At 39.5% G+C, this 14,454-nt stretch overlaps 1 protein-coding gene across 1 annotated transcript; it reads left to right on the top strand.

The window, feature by feature from the left end:
• Positions 1 to 7,084: 7,084 nt before the first annotated feature.
• LOC103714272 (2-Cys peroxiredoxin BAS1, chloroplastic) lies at positions 7,085 to 13,222 on the top strand. Its single transcript, XM_008801464.6, has 7 exons — positions 7,085 to 7,436; positions 7,740 to 7,814; positions 10,528 to 10,609; positions 10,709 to 10,788; positions 11,906 to 12,031; positions 12,371 to 12,484; positions 12,856 to 13,222. Exons 1-7 carry the CDS (start codon positions 7,209 to 7,211, stop codon positions 12,970 to 12,972), a joined length of 822 nt encoding a protein of 273 aa, XP_008799686.1. The 5' UTR covers positions 7,085 to 7,208; the 3' UTR covers positions 12,973 to 13,222.
• Positions 13,223 to 14,454: the final 1,232 nt, after the last annotated feature.

The raw sequence follows: 14,454 nt of genomic DNA, 5'->3' as shown, positions 1-14,454 counted from the left end.
GTCCCTTTGGGTGCGACGACGTGTCCTGATTCTGGGACACGTGACCGGTGACCCCCTGTAAAGCGATCCGGGTTTGGCTGTTTCGTCTCCAACAGCCACCACGAGCCGCCTCTTCCGTGGATGGGCAGGACTGAGAACCACCTGGATGCACGATGAAGTGGGACCCACCTAACCCAAGGGAATATCATCTGGTTTCGGATGATGGGGGCCACCAACGATCGGAGAGCGTGAGTTTTTGAAATATTTAATTATGACATCATAGATAAAATCCTCCAGAACTTCCTTATCAAATGCAATGTCTTTCACAAGTAGAAACACTTTATTGATGTCACTTGATTGAAATTGGAAACAATGTGAGGGCACTTGACATGGATCAACAAGCCCTGAGTGCAGCACTCGCTCTAGCCAATTAAAGATAACCATGATCCATTTGCGATCATTATCTGCTCGGTTCTGATTGCTACATCTCCTTCTTATGAGCCAATCATACATATGAGCACACGATGATGGGAATCTAAAAAAAGATGACGAGGTGATTGGGATAATGCACAGACATGTGGTGTAGAATATAATTTGCCAATATGCGACTCCTGGGCAACCCCTGTGAGTTATCGTGTGGAGGTCAAAGAAGGATATGGGAATGGCCACCCACTGATCCTAGCCCGAAAGTTTATCTTCTTTCGGATTGCACATGTGTTCCGAGAGGCGAACAGAGCAGCAGACTGGGTCGCATCATTTGTAGCCCAGCATTCCGGAGAATTCATCTGAACGACATCGACATTTTTACCCCATGCTTGTATTTTTTATTTTTTTTGGCTTGGTAGAATATACTCATGTTAGAGCTATATGAATGCCGCATTTATCATAAAAGAAGAAGAAGAAGAAGAAGAAAAGAAAAAAAAAGGGTATCCTTCAAAAAGGGTTTAAAAGAACTTTCAACATTATGCAAAGCAAGCAAAGAAATGAAGCATCGCCGTTTGATAATTATGTTACTGCAGTAATTTTCCATAATGGCTGATGGTCAGATGGGTTTTGAGGGTAGTAATTGAGAAGTGGGTTATTCCAAATGGGAAAGGTGGCGAGGATAGCTGCACCCATATGCCATCTGAAATCACAGGCATTCTGACACCCCTGCTATCACCTGTCATCCATGGCGAGCAACGAGGAGCACCTGAAACAACTTTGCTGCATCAATCTTAGTCATTACTGTTGCAGTGAAAACAGATCAATGCATGAAACCCCCAGCAAATATTTCCAGTCACAAGGTTACCATCCGGCCTCTGATTCTCTGTAGCACCCAAATATACTGTTGCAGAGCTCGCAAACAGTTTGCAGGATCTGAGGACCACCTGAGCATCAGAGTGCATCATAGCCTGCGAACAAATCGATAAATCTTTGGACCACCTCAAGGGACGGCCGACCTACCATCTTCTGGCTACTGTTGGTAAGCGAGGGTATGCTGCTCTCGTCCCCATCTCTTTACTGGTTAGCAGATGGGGCTTTCCGACTCCTGTGCTGAATCAAGTTCGAAGGTTTCTCGCATTCAGCAATCAGCAAGTTGGTCAGGAAGCGAACATGGCCTAATTCTGAACACCAAGTCAAACGACTGAACTCCGAATTAAGTCTGCAGAAGGCAAGTCCAGCTTCCAGCAGAGCCAGGCAAAGGCCAGTGTTCAGCACAGACTATTTACAGCATCCTGCAGCAAAATATACAGGCCAAGCAGAATCATCACAAGCTCAATCCATATTGAGAGATTGGTACAAATTACAGGAATTATAATGCATATCTAGCTTCACTATTTTATGCTCTACACTGGGAATGATATCACTGTCTTCTTCCACAAAATTCACTCAAGTTTTAGTAATGGCTCTTGATTAGATTATAATCACTTGAAACGAACAATAAAGAAAGAAAAAAGAAAATGACATCCTACTCAACCAAGTGAGCTAGATGATCTGGGTCATCCATGTCCAGACCCAGCCAGCCAAAAATGACATCAGGCGGCTTCATAGCACGAGGATTCCTTGGGGCAAAACCATGAAGCCTTTGAACACCATGAGCAAGCCATCTAACAAAAGCTCGGTCCAATGGAGGCAGGACCTTACCCATGACCTTAAGGGAATGTATTTAGTCACTTGCGAAAAAATTTCAGTTGCATTTTTGGATGCCACATGAGATGCTTAAATAAACTGATCAGAACTTAGTGGTATGCAATAGGTGTTCTGCTATTTTCTTCTGAGAAATTAAGCCTCGAGGTCTATTACAAAATAATAATATTTCACGTTGCACGTAAACATGCATGCTATTTCTAGCATTCTGCGTCCCCTTTGTTTTTAGAAAAGTTGCTAACCCGTGTACCCTTCAACCATCTCTTAATCAGAGACTATAATATGGCTCAGGTGCGAGGGACGCCCCCCCCCCCCCCCCTCGATGTGGCCAAAGTACCTCTCCAGAGTGCTACACAGTGTAGGATGCAACCCAGTCCGCGGTCATGTTTGCCTCAGATCAATTTTTTGGAGAACATACATAACCAAAACTTTTTTATCTTGCCTTTCAGCCATCCATTCCACAAGCTCATTTGTGTCTTGTCCCATTTTTGAAAATTTTGAGGATGGCTTCCCACTTGACTCATACACAAACACGACCAGCACTGCTTAATCTTATTTTCAATATATCAGTTTCCCTCGCACGAATCCACCATTGGATATTATCATGCGAGGGTTACTTTAAAATCTATGCAGGTAAATGAATGAAAATGTCTGAGTGCTTTGAGGCCTATATGGAGCACAATCCGATGGGCGGTGTCATGGAGAAAGATCAATCAATCTTTCGCACCCAAGCCCTGTGTCAGCACATTGATGAACAGAATCATGTAGGCCCGTGCAGCAGCCTTCTTTGGCCTCAACGCACCTTAGAGGTGTCACGAGATTCTACTTTTCCTGCCATTTGGTCTCAGTCCGCATGCCTTTGTGACTCATGCAACTTCCTCATTTTGTTCAAATCCCGTATGCTTGCACCATTCCTATTTCAAAGCCTCTTATTTCCTAACCTCCTGTAGAAGGTCTTCATGCATAACCATTTACGGGTTACGCATTGATGATATTGTCAATAGAATGACCAAAAGGCATGCATGTTTTACAGTTGTGTTAATTAAGAAAACGAGAAGGAGAAGAATAATGTCATATAATTTTGCTTGAGCATTGAAATCCTTAATACCTGGATCACTGCATATTCTTGCTTACATACCCCAATCTATATTCAGCTTCCTCTGCTCTAGCTAACAATATAAGAGAAAATTGCCCAACAACTAATGAAAGAAATTTTCGGCCAACCATAGAAGGGCGTCGACCACCTTTCTTTATACTTACGTATCATGAATGTCTGAATTGATATGAGGAAAATAAGTTAGTTATATCAAGTAGAAGCATAGCACCAAAGAGATGGCTGAACCAATATTAATGTACTAAGGTGCATGTAGCTCGTGCTAAAATGTCATGCCCATACCAACATAGCAAGTGGCATATCTTTGTAACAATATGTGTCAATTATTTAGCATGGCATAACACATCGTCCACTATGGTACTTGTTAACCATATCATGGCTGCCTAATTTCATCTTATTTTACTTGGTTTTCACATCGCCTCCTTGTTAATTAATAGTCTTCAACTCATTTATTTTTCCGTAGATGAGATAGTCAATTCATTTACTTCTTTGTTTTTGTTCATACAACACCATCTAAACTCATTCCCTTTTGATGCTACTATTTTTTATCCTTTCTCACAATTTCATTGTCATCATCATATATCATTTACATCCCACGTTTTCAAACCCTCACTTCTAATGTTTTCCTAGGGTATTGTCTAAATAATGAACAGTAGTTCAAGGTCACCTACGAGCCGGTGTTCATGTTCTATATATTGGATAGAATTTCCCAAAATGTTAATATTAAAAAACAAAATAAACCAAAGCTTTCTAGAAGAAACTGTTATGTATATTTACTATTATGTTACTGTACCAATCAAAATGACATTGGAATTTTTGTGTTAGCTTGATACACTTTTCTTATTAAATACATTATTAGGTTATATATCGATGTATGTATTGTTATAATTGATAAGAGCAAAAATATATACTTTCGTATATTCACTCTCTTGAACTATTTTTTTATCGTGACAATCGGATACAAATTGCTCGCAGCAAAAATTTTTACGTGTGTGCCAATATATTGTTCATGATACAATACGACTTCTTGCCAAAGCAAATTCACATGGACACTTTCGTGATTTGGTTTACAAATTCAAGCTAGATTCTACTTTACCATCTTGAGTTTGAGGGAGGATGTTAAGTGTATTTACCATTATACTACTGTGCTAGTCCAAATATGATTGATATTTTTTTATTAGGTTTGATACATTTTTCTTATTGGATATGTTGTTAAGCTATATATTGATGTACATATTATTATAATTGATACAAGATCCAGAGAACAAATATATACTTTTTGAGCTTGTTTAATTTACAGAAAGAGAGGAGGAAAGCGGGGTCAAAGAAAAAAAAATGGAGAAATGTCTCGTATTTTGTTAAAGATTTTAAAGAAGATAGGTGGAAAATTAGTTTTTCTATAGAAATAAGATTTTATGTTTTGTGGGAAAGAAAAATCCATATGAAAAATTGGAAAGTCTAATTCCCACTAGACTGAAAATTACGGTATTTTTTATTTTTTAAAAAAGCCCTTAACATTTTAGATAGAATGGAATTACAGTTTTTTCTTTACCAAAGACATAATAGGTATTTTATATAAATTTTCTAAAAAAATAGGCGCTCAACCATGACACATTGAAAAGTCTTTTATATATTCTATCTCTTTTATAGAAATAATAAAATATTTAGAGAGAGAGAGAGAATATGTAATTAAAAAGCTAGGTGAGGAGCCGATGGGAATAAGGAAACCCAAATATTCTAAGGCCAATTCCAGAAAGAACAGATAAGATAAAAGGGTTGGATCATAGAAGAAGCGCGCCTGTGAGTCGGCGGGATTTTCCGCGGGTCGGGGATAGCATGGTTTAGATGCACCGCGGGTGCAGGTTAGTTGCTATCTCCGCCCTCGGGGGTCAATTCCAGTCCTTCTTCCTTGTCGGACGATTTCCAGGCCGAGAAACTTCTGGACTTCTCCCGAATTTCAAGACTCGAGTGAAGCAGTTGAAGTTTGTAGCTCTGCAGTAACAGAGTAACCACATTTCAGCATGGCAAGAGCCGGTCGAGCATGGCAACCCGGGCTCACAATAAGAGTTTTTTTTTTTTTTTCTTGTGTTGACCCGGCAGCTCAACCAAACCTGCCAAAATGACTCCAATGGGCGTCATCTTTTGGTTTCTAAATGAGGTGTTGGTCTCAGATTTCGTAGTTTTTTGATTGGATTTAGTACATATACCTACCACAGCAACTGAAACCAGGCACAACTATTCCAAGCGACAAAAATGTTATAACAAGCTATTTCTGGAATAAAAACATCGCCTGTTTATCTACTCCTCAGATGATTTTTTTTTTATATAGATTATTATCGTATACAAGTAAAAATAGATTATGGCATTCACTATGATCGCAAACTAGACAATTCCTATTCTAGTTTTGCTTATCCTTGAACCAAATGCAGCCTGATAAAGAAATGAGAAGGGGTTGAAAGACTTGCAAGCAACAATTTAGAAGTTCATGGGGAATATTCATTGTAACATAGAAGTACATAATGTAATATAAAATATTAATTAAAATATGTTAGAAAATATGAAATTGCCTGGTGTTGAGGTCAAGGTGAGGTCGGCCTCCGGCTCGCGCGTCCAGCGCTACGGAGGATCTGCCGCCTTCCGACCTCGTCCCCACCGGTCTTAGACAGCGGAGGCAACTGCTTCTCCTCAAAGGTATTGTCCGTTTTGGAGTAGATCGAAACTTTCCTCACGATTTTGCCCGTTAAAAAACGCCTCTGAAGAGAAAGGAGTTGCCCTCCTCCATTTAAGGAACAGACCTCTTCGTTATCTAGTCGATGTGGGACTAAGTTCGGACCCTTTATTCCCACAACATAGCCCCGCCAGCGGAGGGGTCTGTGCCGGGGTCAAGGGCTCTCAATGAAAACACCATTGTTGAGGTCAAAGTGAGGTCGGCCTCCGGCCTGCGCGTCCAGCGCTACGGGGGGATCTGCCGCTTTCGACCTCGTCCCCACCGGTCTCAGACAGCGGAAGCGACTGCTTTTCCTCAGAGGTATTGTCCGTTTTGGAGCAGGTCGAAGCTTTCCTCACGGTTTTGCCCTTTAAAAGACGCCTCTGAAGAGAAAGGAGTTGCCCCCTTCCATTTAAGAAACAGACCTCTCCGCTATCTAGTCGATGTACAACTAAGTTTGGATCATTTATTCCCACAATATCTGAAATACAGTTTAGATAAAACAAGAAATAAGTTCTTGTCATCTTACTTTAAAATAGAGGATATGCTTCTTGGCATCAATATTGAATGCGAGTACATGGTATTAATTATTTTTGAGAAATGATAGGAAGGATAATCTTTTTATCATTAATGATTCATTTTGAATGGAAGAATCAGTATTAATTTGGTCTCTGTATGATTAATTTATATCATTAATGTCACTAATTTGGCGCCCATTCTATTGGAGGATAGCTTGTGTCCAAGCGGTATTTCTATATTTTAATTTATAGATACTAGGTAATAGATATTACCATATACACATTATCACTGTTGTGTTAGTCGCGTGCCACAAGCAGAACAATCGCTTGACTGTCTCGGTCCACAGCCAAATATAAGTGAACTTGGACCGCAGACTGGGCCGCTTACTATGCTGTACAGCACTCTAGAAAGATTATCTGGACACACCAGGAGGTTCCTTCTTTACTATTGTGTCAAATTATCGCTCTTGATTCTGTTGGCTGCACTTATACTACACATACTCTCTGCCCCACTCCATCGGCTGCTAGCCGGTTCCAGCAAGATACCACAACGCTTCGCACTAGCGTACCAACCACCCCTGCCAACCTAGATCCCCGGTCTAGTCCGGTTCGGTCCAACTCGGAATTCGGAAACCTGGGGCACCGGTCCACCACCAGTTAAAAGCCCAGACCCCCTCCCCTCAACTCTCTTATCCACTCCCAGAGCCAAAGGCAGAGCGCGAGGAACAAGCGAGCGAAGGATAGTGAGGGCTCCGCCGCCATGGCTTGCTCCGTTCCATCCATCGTCTCCTCGAACCCTAGGGTTTTTCCTTCCAAGACCTTGACTCCCACAGCGTCTTTGCCTCCCGCGCCGGGGCTTCTCCCCAAAACCCTACCCGTCCCGAAGAACTTCCACGGCCTCCGGAAGAGCTTCCACCCTCGCTCCGCTCCGATGGTCTCCTCTCCTAGATCCTCCCGAAGAAGCTTCGTCGTGAATGCCGTCAGCGGGGTTGTTCCCTAAACTCCAGGATTTTCTTGTGCTTTGATTGCATTTCGTTCTTGGTGGCGAATTTCTTGCGCAATCTAGGGTTTTTCTGTTCTTGGTTCGATCATTGGCTCTAGTGATTTCTTTCTTTCTTTCTCTTTTTTCTGCAACTGATTTTTTCCTAATCTTGTGTTTATTAATTAAATATCATGTATCTTGAGATATTTATAATTATTTTTTCCCCTTGTTTTGCTTCCCGGGAATGCTTTTGTTTTGGTGTTTGGGTCTTTTAACCTTCTTTACTAAGCGATTTAATTATTGTTGCAGAGTGAGCTGCCGCTGGTTGGAAATCCAGCACCAGATTTTGAGGCTGAAGCAGTCTTTGATCAGGAGTTCATCAAGGTATACACATTTAATTGATTTTGCTATTCCTTCTTCTGACCTTATACCGGAAAGTCCGGCTTTGACAGTATATGCTTCTTATATCATGACTACTGTTGTCAAGGTATTAATTAGAAGATGCAATACATGCTGCAAATTTTTCTGTATTAGAAAATACGTTACACTCAGCTGTTTTCCTCAATGAGAAGATTACGATCTTTTTTCCATTTGTCTTGAACAATATCCTGACAACCCAATTCAACAAGATAAAACATTCAGTTGAGAAGGTAGGTTGCTGGCATGCTTGTGTGCAAAATACCAACATATTTTGATTTAAATGGCCATAATGATAGGATCATGTAATAGCTCATGTAGCAGGGAGATTCCAAGTGTTTTTTTAATAGTCATACCTAATGATTTTGAATTCAAAAATACTTTCTTCCTAACCATGGAGAAAATATTGTCGAATCCTCATATACCTTCTTATTCGCCATATTCACCATTTATGTTTTTTAAATCCATAGCTGGTTGTTTGTCATCCATATGCTGACTAGTAAAGTTTATTTACAGAAAAAAATGATAACCTACTAAGAGTTAATATCTCAAGAAACAATTAAGGAAAAAATGTGCAAACTGTTGTAGTTGACATATTTTATGTGTTTGGAGATTGGAAAGTACTGGAGACATGAGAAACTTGAAACCACAACTATGACAATTAGGACTCATTTGGTTCGCGGGAGAGGGGGGGGGGGAGGGGAGTGTGGTCAACGGAAAAATGGAGAAATGCCTTATGCTTAGTTGGAGTTTTCAAAGGAGAAAGATGAAAAAGTAGCTTTTTTGTGGGAATAAGATTCTCACATTTTAAAGAAAAGAAAAACCCATGGGACATAGGAAAGTGACTTTCCCACAGGCTAGAAATTGGAGTATTTTTTTTTCCAAAAGTGCCTTAAAGCTTTTTGATAGAATGGGGTAAGATCTTTTCCTTTATTAAGGGCATAATATGTATGTTACATAATTTCTAGCCTAAAATAAATGTTTAACGAAACATAAGTCATTTTGGAATGTGCCATTTTTACATGGTCAACCAAATATGCAGAAACCATTTTTCTAAAAATCATATACCCAGGCATTAACTTCCTAGAAAAAAAATCTTCCAGTGAGAAATTTTTTTTCATTAGTTGGTCTAGGGAGGTTTTTTCGTGCATGTGTTTTTCCCAATTTGCATATATCATCAAAGCTTGTTTTGGTCTCTTCTCAAAGTTCTGAGTAAAAATAAAGCTTTTGCAGCAAGTCCGTTTCAATTGTATATTATGCACATGAAAAGAAATTGGGTAGAGCTAATTTAGAATATGGGCTTATTTCATAGATGAAAGCTTTGGTTGCAAGATAGTCTAATCATTATTTTGTTTCCTTATAAAGGATGCAAATAAATTATTCAAAAAATTTGAAATGTGTAACAAAAACTGTAAGCTTCAAAAAAAAAAAACTGTTTTATGCATCACCTACTCTCTGACTTAGTGTGAGGTGTCAAAATATTATCTTTTGTGTTATTGCATTGGGTAGGCATGGAATTACTTGCAGTTGTTGCTCTAGTCTTGCTTGATCCGAGAATAACTTTGAAGATAGTAGAAGGTATTGTCAGTGAATTATGATGCCTTGAAGCTAAGTTTAATACCATAGCATATGCGTGTTTGGATGTGCCTCTGCATTTCTGCAGATGTGAGTCTGCATGCAAGCATTTGGCTGGAGTTAGACATGCCTGCGCAGGTGCATCATGGCAGTCGTAACAGTAGCTAACCTAAGTGTAAAGTCACTTATTGACTTTGGATTAAAGGTTCTGCACTTAAAAGGCTCTCATGGAGTGTGCAGCTGTACAAGTTGCTGCTAGAAACTGTCAGTGTCTTTAATGAAATCAAATTGCACGAAGAATTGCCAAAGCCGCTATGTACCACAGATGCTGTATCAGCTTTAAGAATTACCTAAGATCTCTGGTGTTGATATTATCTTCTGTTTTTATCATTAGTGATACTTGTTATGATGCTAAACAACATCACGAATACATCATCTACAAAACAGTTCCTCTTCCCATTCCAAGAAATGATTGATTGAGAATTTTTGGAAGATAAGAGGTTTGAAGATTTTAATTTATATAATCTTCAAGTGAAGAAATGAACTAATAAAGTGTTGTTTGAAAGTTAAAAAATCATGGTTTAAGATTTTAATTCCACACTGCATTTTGGTCACATTACCTAAAACATTCTAGCAGAATCCAGCTAAAATTAGTAGTGCAGTGAGGTAAGGCTGGTTTAGGTCAGGCCGATGTGCCAAGAAAGGAAAGAAAAAGTCTGAAAAAATGGTGATTTCGGACCTTGACCCAAAACATTCTAGCAGAATCCAGGTGAAATTAGTAGTGCAGTGAGGTAATGCTGGTTTAGGTCCAGCTGATGTGCCAAGGAAGGAAAAAAAAAGGTCTGAAAAATGGTGATTTCTGTTTCAGCAGTGGTCTAATTCCAACTCGCACTAGCCGTACATGAATTTGATTATCAAGCAAAGATTCTTGTGACTGACTTGGTTTTACTATTTTTTTTTCCAAGCATTATCTGCTAGCAAGTCTCTCTCTCTCTCTCTCTCTCTCTCTCTCTCACACACACACACACACACACACACACACACACACACACACAAAAAAAAAATATATATATGGATAATTATAATTACTAGCTTATTCTTACAGGTGAAACTCTCTGATTATATTGGGAAGAAGTATGTGATTTTGTTTTTCTACCCGCTGGATTTTACATTTGTTTGCCCAACTGGTAATTTCATGCTCGCTAGCTTGTGAATCTGAATCTTGAATCGGAAGTGATTTCAACATTAAATGATTAGTCCCTGATTTTCTTTTTGCGCTTCCACAGAGATAACTGCTTTCAGTGATCGGTACTCAGAATTTGAGAAGCTGAATACAGAAATTTTGGGTGTTTCAATTGACAGTGTGGTAAGTGGTTCTCTTCGTTGTTACCTTAAAAAATGTTTGCTTCTGTAGTGGAAGTGGCTTTTGATCTTATGTTGGCTTTCTTCTTAGGATGGTTGATCCTCTTCCTTTTTTTCTCCTTCTGATGAGTGGTTAACAGTTAACCCTCTGCAAATCATAGCCAAAACAGAATCAATATAGTCTCAAGCAAACAGAATTTTTGTTGACAAGTTAATTTTCCATCTGACAGCCCCGTAGGAACTATCCTTTGGATACCATGATGTGCAAACCAAAACTGGTGACCGTCATCTGCTAAGCATTTGCATAGATGGCCTCCTGTTTATTCTCTCAATATCATTTATGTTCTTGAGGCCGAAGGAGGGGGGGGGGGGGGGGGGGGGGGCTGAAGATAAGATCAGCTGATATTCTTTCCCCAACCACTCCACCCTTTCTAAAGTTCTGCTACCTCCTATTATTGTCTGCTTGCACCATCATCTTCTATCACCACCACGTCACAATCCAGCCACCACACCTACCTTCTTTCTTCCTTTTAGCCACTGCCTCCGCCTTCGAAACTCTGAACTATTTCTCTATCTGCTCCTATGTGTCGTCCAAGCAAGCCTATGTATTGGAAATGTTTAGATATTCATTAACAATTATGTGCATGATCTATTTTCATAACTAATTGTTGTCATATATTTAAATATGAATTCTTTCAATATTCTCTATACCATCATATTATCTCGACAAACTATGTGATTTTCAATTTACATTGAAATCTTCCATATCTGATGTTTCTATAAACTTCGACTTTCTGCTGAATTGCATGCTTGTGCTTCTAGCAATTAATTTTTAGTTCCCATTTTTTTGACTATGGTTTAGATCAGTGTCAAAAAAGAAATAGGAAATTGAAAGAAATAAATAAAATCATTTGAATGAACAAAAATTATGTTCAACGATCATACTGTTTCTGACATTTTCTCTTGCTTGTTGTTGAATATCATGACAACTGACCAGTTCTTATGCTGTATGGGTATTTAATATGAAGTCTTTCTATATGTTTGTGCTCTAATAATTGGTGCCCTCTTTCTGCTGGAATGTGGAATTGTTTTCTAATACCTTAACCATTCTCAATTTGTAGTTCTCCCATCTTGCATGGGTTCAAACAGACAGGAAGTCAGGGGGACTTGGTGATCTGAAGTATCCGTTGATTTCTGATGTTACTAAGTCAATTTCAAAATCTTATGGAGTTTTGATTCATGATCAGGTATCACTGCACTTGTCTTTAGTAGCTGCTGCTTCTTCTTCTTTTTCTAATTTTTGTTTTTAATAAAGAAACATGGTGCGGATGTCACCACTGGGGTTTGAACCCTGGATATCTCCCAAGTGGAGTGGAATGTAGACCATCTGATAGTGTGAGACAGGAAAACACGTGTCTTAGACAATGGTCTTGGCTGCTTTTTCTTTTCACATGCACGTTACATGTGATCATTGTTCTTTTTAAAACAATCTTCTGCCCCCTGGTAAATCAGATTTAGGGTGCTGTATGCTTAACTGACTCTGTTGTATGCTTAACTGCCTCACTTCGGAATGTATGATCCGACAGGGAATTGCATTACGAGGACTGTTCATCATTGACAAGGAAGGAGTGATTCAGCATTCTACTATTAACAATCTTGCCATTGGACGGAGTGTTGATGAAACCATGAGGACCCTTCAGGTAAAACAAGAGTAGAATAGTCAAAGCTCTCATTCTTCTCTATGGCAAGATATTTTCATGCTTTGGTCGCTCATATCAGTTTGCAGTGCCTAATTCATCTTTAGCCCGGCGAATGAGCTGCTTCTGAAGCTAACAATCGCACATTTTTCTTGCTATTTAACCTATAGTTCTCTGATAAATATAGTTTGTTTCAGCAGTAGCTGATTCAAGAACTATCAAATTAATCTAAATTTTGCAGCGTCCTTTTCGGGCTGTTAATTTATATTTCAGATAGCTCTCCTGTTACTTGGATCTTTAACCCTGTTTAGTTCTAGGCTGGAAACTCTACTTGCCTAGATTAATTCAAACTACTCTCTTGCTGTGGTTTGCAGGCATTGCAATATGTCCAAGAGAACCCAGATGAGGTCTGCCCTGCAGGATGGAAGCCTGGGGAGAAGTCTATGAAGCCAGACCCTAAACTCAGCAAGGAATACTTTGCAGCTATATAGGAGCTGTTCCATTTTGGCTACTGCTAGAGTGGTGTGCCATCTGGAAGAGGTAAAAACTAGTTCGATTACCCTGCAATGTGCTTAGTTTCTCTGTTTCGAGCAGAGATGTATCTACTTCATGAATTTTTCATTGGCCCATGTTTTGGAATAAACGTGAGGGACTTTTACCCCTCCTGATTCTACTTCATGTGTAAGATTTCTGTTTGTGTTTGCTCAAAAAGAAGAAAAAAGATTTCTGTTTGTGGGTTCATGTTTTGTGCTGACGGCCGAGTTTAATGGAGCACAAGCTCCATGGACATGTCACATATTAAATGCAGAGGGATGTGAAAGGAACAATGAAGTGCGCTTAGAATCTACATTGGATGACTGTGGCTGGCAGAACACGTCGCAACTGGAGATGTTTATTCTTGGGTGCTTACGTTGGTTGATTGGTTTCTCGTGATGACAGTGAGCAAAACACCATCCCGTGTTTTAAAAGGATGGAAGCTTTGTTCAAAGCAAGGGCAGGTTTGCTTGTCAGGGTTCTGTTGTTGAGACGTATTTTCTTGCCTGTAGAGACATGTTATCTTCTTAGCAGCAGGACCAGCTGACTAATTGGCTGACATTCCAGAGGCTATCATCTGATATCGCTTCAATTGTATGCTTGAACTGAAGTTTTGAACAAACAACGTCCCAATTTTACTTACAAGATGCCATGAATTACTAGCCCAAGCAGCTTGTTTATTTCAACTTCATGGATCAGCCTAGTTGTGAGGTAATGAATACAAGTTCATGGATGCTCCGTGATAAATGCTCTAGCTATTGTGCCTCCAATGTAACATATAGGAAATGAGAGATCTAGAAAACCATGGGTGATTCACTTGCTTATCCCTCAACCATAAGAATATGAATCTACTCTGATTCATGTTACTGTCACGAGGACAGAACCAGAGCTGCCTCCTTTTTAACGAGATAAAGTGGCAGAGAATATCACTTAACTGGAATAATAATGTTAAAGCTTCTAACGCTTGTTAGATGGTGCCTCTTGAACATGTTGGGTGGCTATGCAAATTAGAATTGCGTAAATTTGTGATCATAACTTGCCAGAGGTTCCTCTATTCCTCTACTCTGAAAAAAAAAAAGAAAATCAAACTTGCTATGGGTTCCTACCTCCCTGTGTCTGCTGATGAAAATGTGACACACAGCTCGTTAAGCTATATAACAATCAGAGATGTCCTATCAGAACAAGTTGAGAAATGCATCTAGCCGAATAATTGGCTTGTGAGCGTCAAAGACAATCGACCACCGAGAACTTGCTCAAATGACACGCTCCAATGGTGTCATCTCTTACCATTTGTGCAAGCAGGCAGGTATTTGAATCTGATTTGAGTCAACTCTCAGAAATGGGCCAGATATAGGATAGAAGATATGAATTGACCTTTCTTAATTTAAGAAAAAAGGATAAAGGACATCAATCTACGAAGTAGTGTTTCAAAGAATGTT

Source organism: Phoenix dactylifera, chromosome 4 (assembly GCF_051530095.1).
Source record: "Phoenix dactylifera cultivar Ajwa chromosome 4, Ajwa_hap1_PhDact_Kaust_v1.1, whole genome shotgun sequence".
NCBI classification, from domain to species: Eukaryota; Viridiplantae; Streptophyta; class Magnoliopsida; order Arecales; family Arecaceae; genus Phoenix; species Phoenix dactylifera.
The sequence above is the reverse complement of the archived record's forward strand: the minus strand, read 5'-3'. Positions and strand labels throughout refer to the sequence as shown.

Bases quoted from the DNA above. Each gene is read 5' to 3' on its own strand.
- LOC103714272 (XM_008801464.6), top strand. From the start codon at position 7,209: ATGGCTTGCTCCGTTCCATCCATCGTCTCCTCGAACCCTAGGGTTTTT. The intron at 7,437-7,739 runs GTTGTTCCCTAA...TTATTGTTGCAG, and splicing joins TCGTGAATGCCGTCAGCGGG to AGTGAGCTGCCGCTGGTTGG. The intron at 10,789-11,905 runs GTAAGTGGTTCT...CTCAATTTGTAG, and splicing joins GTGTTTCAATTGACAGTGTG to TTCTCCCATCTTGCATGGGT.